Here is a 5,870-nt window from a genome sequence, read left to right as displayed (position 1 = left end):
GTCAGGAGTGAAGAGCCAACCTGGGCAGGTTACAAGGAGCTTAGACTGGTGATAGATAATCAGAATGGCAAGAGCACTGTTTGTGTGGTGGAAGAAAGGGCATGGGGCTACAAAGCAGAACATAAAAATGCTGGTCCTGTCTGAATGAAATAGAGGCCAGTGGAGAGAAAGCCTGTGGCAGCTTTCCTGTTGCTGAGACATGTACCCAACTTCACAATCCAAAGAAGAGGTTTAATTTGTGTGCTGGTTGATACATTGTTTAGAAATCTAAGTGACTCAGCAGGGAGCCGGGATTCTTAGTTTGTAAACATCCTCATCTTGTGCAAGAGGAGGTCGTGGACATTGTGTAACTTCTACAGCCCCACTCCAGGCTAGCCTACTTATAATGTAAGAAGCAGAGAAAGGCTTCCTAGTAGGAAAGCCTGCCCTCTGCCTTGGAGCTGGCCGAGTATGAACTGAAACTTCCACTATGAGCTAAAAAAACCTTTCCTTCAACTGAGACAATTTGGTTCATGGTGTCAGGGGATTCAGTCCAGGGTGGCTCCATGATGAAAAATAAATCCTGCTAGATGGGTGTTGGGGACAAAGCTGCCTAGTTTATGATAGCGAGGAAGGAGAGCAAGGAACAGCGCCAGAGAGGAAAAGGCCGGGACCAGACATAAACCCCAAGACCACATCTCTACGACCACACAGCAATGTGCTCCACCGATCGGCTTCACTGATCCCCAAGCCAAGCAAGTTGCCACTCCACCCTAACCCCCGCAAAAAGAAGGAAAGGAGAAAGAACACCACAGGAGAGTGGTATCCAGGTTTTGCATGAAGTGAATTTTTAAAATTTCGTTTGATACTGCCTCAGTCTGGTAAGAAAAGTGCAAGAGACATATTCTGCCTTACCTTCTGATAATTTCAAGGAAGTAGCTCCTGAGCTAAGAAAAATCAACACTTATTACATAGAGTAAGGGAAGGAAGTGTAGAGTGGTGTTGAGCAGGGAGTACTGTGTAAGCAAAGGTCCAGTCCACAGAGAGGGGGAATTGACAAACTGTACAACTCTGAGAGCAACGGGAAGGGGAAAGAGGGTGGAAAGAGAAAATGTGAGTGGAGGGGACAAGCTCCCCACGAACTCTAATCTTAGGGCTGCAGAGGTAGCGTGGCATTCTAAGCGCCTGCCTGGCAAGCGCAAGGACCCAAGTTCGATCCTTGGTACCACATGCCACGCTGGTCCCGGAACTGCAGGCACGCCGTGTCGCCCCAAACCTGGATATGGTGGCATACACCTATAATCCCAGCACTGGGGAGGCTGAGACAGGAGGATCACTAGAGTGTGAACTATATAGTGAGACCCTATATCAAATAAATAAATAAATAAATAAATAAATAAATAAATAAATATTTTTTATTTCTTTTTAAAAATATATTTAGTATAGGGTCTATAGGGTGTCACTATGTAAATCAGACTCATCATGATCCGTCCTGTTTTTCTGCCTCCCAAATGCTGGGATTACAGTCGCACGCCACCATGCCCACTGTCAATTGCCATCTCATCGCGTTCCGAGGACGGGGCCAGCACAGTAGGCCAGGGATCAAACCAGGGTCCCTGCGCCTGCTTAAGCAGGCACTTTAGTCTGCTGAGCTACCTGGTTGGCCCTAAATAAACATATTTTTTAAAAAAACTCTACTGTTACAGCTCAGCAGATCAAAGCACCTGCAAGCAGGCACAGGGGCCTGGGGTTCAATCCCCAGGCCTGCTGTGGTGGCCCCACCTCCAGGGCGCACTGAGACAGCAATTGACACTGGGCGTGGTGGTACACACCTGTATCCCAGCTCTTGGGAGGCTGTAAACAGGCAGATCACTAGGAGTCCAATCTAGTAGTGAGACCCTGAGCACCCTGTAGACCCTTCCCTAAAATAAAACAAAATTTTAAATAAAAAGAAATAAATAAAACTCCGTTATTCCTCCCTCCCCAGAATAGGAAGCCACAGGATTGCTTTCTTTCTGCTTTGCTTTTGTTTTCTTTGGTTGCATTTGCATTGCTGTGATATGCTCAGACTTATATTTTGAAAAGATTCCTAACACTGCTCTTGTGCAGAAAAGCCTGAAGAGGTACCTGAGCAGGTGTACAAAGGTCAGCCAGGGGACTGCAGCGCAGTCTGCAGGAGCAGTGCTGGGGACCTGCCTCACGGTAGTGGCAGCTAACTGGGGGAAGACAATGGGTTCAAGGGGTTTTGAGCCCTTAGAAAAAATACATGAAGAATTGTATTGACCAGGCACTCTCATTTTCTGTATTTCTGACACTCTGACATCAGAGATCATGCTGACTCTGAAGAGAGCTCTCCTCCCAGGGATAGCGAACCCGTAGATGCAGCGATAACTCTATAAACACACCTTTCCTAAGCAGTCAGTCAATCCAGAGCCCCCACTCCATCCACCTCTTCTAGGGGACGCTCACATTCAGGATCCCTATCCACTCACCCTGACTACCCCTGGGTCAGGAGCCAGAAGGTGAGAGACAACCCCTAGCCCCAGAGACTGCTGGTACACACCTGTGAGCTTAGCACCTAGGAGGCTGAGGCAGAAGAATCACAAGTTTGGAGCCAGACTGATACACATAACAAGATCCTGCCTTGAATGAACAACAACAAAAATACACTTTCCCTCAGTCATTCCTGTGTCCTGCGTCTTTCCATACCTGATTAAAGTAGATCCCAGGTACCCTACGTTACATTAAATAAGAACATTTTTGAAAAATAAAAAATATGCTCCATTTATTCTAATTAATATGAGGGAGGTGCATGATCGTAAAATTCAAACAAAAAAGCCGCTCTTCAGCATCCCCAGTGATGGCTTCTGCAACACAACTGTATCGGCCCTAAAGTGAGAGATCAGAAACAAAACAGAGTTAGATTTAACAATCTAGAAAATGTTATATGCTACTGCATTAAAGGCTTCATAAGGACTTTACCAGTAGAATGCCACTTAGATTGGATTGGTCATCATTTTCTTTTTTTTTTCTTTTTCTTTTTTTTTCATTTCATGTATTGGCTACATGGTCTCACTGCACAGCTCAGACTTTTAGTGACCCTCCTATTTTCAGCCTCCCCAGTGCTGGGATTACAAGCATGCACTACCATGCCCTGACTTGGTCGCTGGCTCCACACGCCCCAGGGGCAGGGCCAGCCTGGCATGGGGACTAGGGGTCAGCATTTTCTTATGGTGGTAGGGATCCAAGCAGGGCCTTGTGTATGCTAAGCAAGTGCTCTACTACCAAGCAAAAACTCCCAGCTGGATTAGTATTTTCTTAGTTTTCTAATAAGAAGAAATTGTCTATCCCTTTGAATTCAGTGAGCCTACAGTCTATTTATTTCCCAGTTATGAGGGATGTTTATAATTTTTTTTAAAAATAACCTACAAGGATTTCAAATATTAGATAACATTTATAACAAGAAGGTGTCTGCATTACTGAACTTTATTTTAAAATAGTCATTGAAAGTGAAATTTAATTGCTAAGCATGTGATGCAACATCCAGATTACAATGATATTTGCTGAGGAAGTAGTTGTTTTTACAAAGGCTTAAACATTCAAGCTGGATTTCCCAAAATTCACATTAAAAACAAACCTGTAAGTTATGTAATTTTTATTCTCCCAATTTTTATATTTATACATTACATGGATAGTTATAGGCTGACAAACAATGGTTACTGACTTACACAAAAAATGATTGCTGTTATGTCTCATGTTAAATGTCCCCCCATTGTCTCATAGGGGCATAAGTGAGGTTTTTTCAGAGGTGGCCGAATCTAGAATGTATGACTGATTCATGGTGCAATGGTGAGAGTAAGCGTATGTGATTACTAAATCAGTCTACTGATTGTTTTGGCACCATCCTAATCCTGGTGATCTTGAGAGAGTATAAAAGGGGCAGGAAAAAAATCTGCTAAGACCCCTTGCTTACTCTCACCTGCCTGCTTGCTGTGGACTAGTTTTCCTCTGCAATGGCCCTCTGCCATGCCACCCTGCCTTAGAGCCAGCTAATTATAAGCTGAACTCTCTACAAACTGTGGGGGCTGGGAAGATGGCTCAGTGGCTTAAGTGCCTGCCTGACAAGCATAACGTCCTGAGTTTGATTCCTGATTAAACAAAAATTACTTAAGCTTATCTACAAACTGTGAGCTAAATAAACCTTTCTTCTTTAACTTTGGGTGTTGAGTATTTTGTCTCAGCAACATGAAAAGTAACTAAGACAGTTATATGAAGAGCAACAGACTAATAATGAACATTCTTTTTAGCCATGTACATTGGAAAAAGAAAATGGAGTGAAAATGAGCTTTTGTATCTAGTGCTGAAGATCAAACCTAGCCTCAAGCATACTAGACAAATACCCTACCAATGAGCTACATCTGTATCCCTCCCCCCAAAAATAAAACTACCTTATGTATAATTTTTCCAAATTCTTTGGAAGTAATAAATGGGAATGGGGGGGGGGCTGGTGAGATAGCTCAGCAGACTAACCACCTGCTTAGGCAAGTGCAGGGACCAGGGGTTTAATTTCCGGCACCACATGCCACGCCAACCCTGTCCCTGGGTGTGCTGAGCTGGCCACCAAGACCAGGCATGGTGGCACACCCTGTAATCTCAGCTCTGGGGAGGCTGAAACAAGATGATCGCTATGAGTCCGAGCTGTGCAGTGAGATCCTATACCAAATACATTTAAAAAGAAGTAATAAATGCTTAAACCACAAAATTCTTGAACATCTTAATCTTGAATCACTATTTTTAGAAGGCATGAATTGTTTCAAATTCTTAACACTTCTATCACTGCAAAACCTTAAGAACATACAAAATAAATCTTGAACAATACCTTAGAAAATAGTATTCCCCTGTAGGAGAATGGTACTTTTGCATTCACAGTCTCTGCAAACAAGATGCAAAATGGGAAACGTTACTGATCATCATTAGGTGTTGTTTGGGGTTTTGGTAGTATGGAATGTCTTTACGGACTACACTTTCATGGGCAGAAGTTGTTCCAGACAGTACAGAGAAACAATGAAGCCTATCCCCTGGCTCCTCTTCTGTAGCTTTCTCTTTCCCCGGGATCCTTTTTCCCTACCAGCCTAGATCTCATCCCTAAGGCATGCAGACTCTTACAACCCACTGGTCCCAATAATGAATTAATGAAAATACATGCCACCCCAGGCTTCATATGTGCATACATAGCAGTAGATTTCAGCAATAATGTTCTATCTTTAGCTGGATATAATGAAGAATTTTCCTAAAGGTGGAAGAGATATTTCAGTGGAACCCAAGACACTGAAACTCCCTCCAGTCACAGTATTGAGAAGCTTCAGGATTCAGCTTCTATGTCAATGTAAAAATGTGAGCCTGGTCCTGCACAAGCCATGCAGCACAATCAGACATGCAGGAGCGATGACAAACTACTCTTCTAATCAGGCATTAGGAGATAGTAAACTTGAGGTGGGGTAGAGTGTGATAAGGTCAGAAATAAAAAAATATGTTTAATGTGAAGCAAAAAAAATATAATAACCTACAATCTTTTCAAAATACTATATCAAATGTAAAACAGTAATGGTTATTGTTCTTTGAACTGGCAATACTTCCAAAATTATACAGATTTAATGCTATCCTAATCAAAATACCAATAGCATATCTCACACAATTAGAGAAAACAACCCTCAAATTCATTTGAAACCAGAAGAGACCTAAAATAGCAAAATTAATTCCAACCAACAAAGGCAAGATGGGGGGGATGCATCACAATCTCTGACTTGAAATTATACTACAAAGCTACTATGGAGTCCCAGTCCTAGCCCAGGTCCGGTGAGTGTGCGGAGAGCTTCCTGCTACCCTGCGCC

At 43.0% G+C, this 5,870-nt stretch overlaps 1 protein-coding gene across 3 annotated transcripts in view; it reads right to left on the bottom strand.

Annotated features, from left to right (window-relative positions):
• Positions 1 to 2,638: 2,638 nt before the first annotated feature.
• Positions 2,639 to 5,870, bottom strand: part of Ly96 (lymphocyte antigen 96) — a 36,498-nt gene continuing 33,266 nt past the window's right edge. The window contains exons 4-5 of one of the 3 annotated variants that reach the window (XM_004637557.2): positions 4,859 to 4,911; positions 2,639 to 2,868 (exon numbers count right to left, since the gene is read on the bottom strand). In XM_004637557.2, coding sequence (XP_004637614.1) covers positions 2,770 to 2,868; positions 4,859 to 4,911 — 152 coding nt within the window. In that variant the 3' untranslated portion in view covers positions 2,639 to 2,769. The remainder of the gene's footprint in view (positions 2,869 to 4,858; positions 4,912 to 5,870) is intronic. The other 2 variants (XM_023722420.1, XM_023722421.1) reach the window with 2 other exon arrangements.

Source organism: Octodon degus, unplaced genomic scaffold (assembly GCF_000260255.1).
Source record: "Octodon degus isolate 3935 unplaced genomic scaffold, OctDeg1.0 scaffold00091, whole genome shotgun sequence".
NCBI lineage: Eukaryota > Metazoa > Chordata > Mammalia > Rodentia > Octodontidae > Octodon > Octodon degus.
Note: the sequence above shows the minus strand (reverse complement) of the source record. Positions and strands in the feature narration are given on the sequence as shown.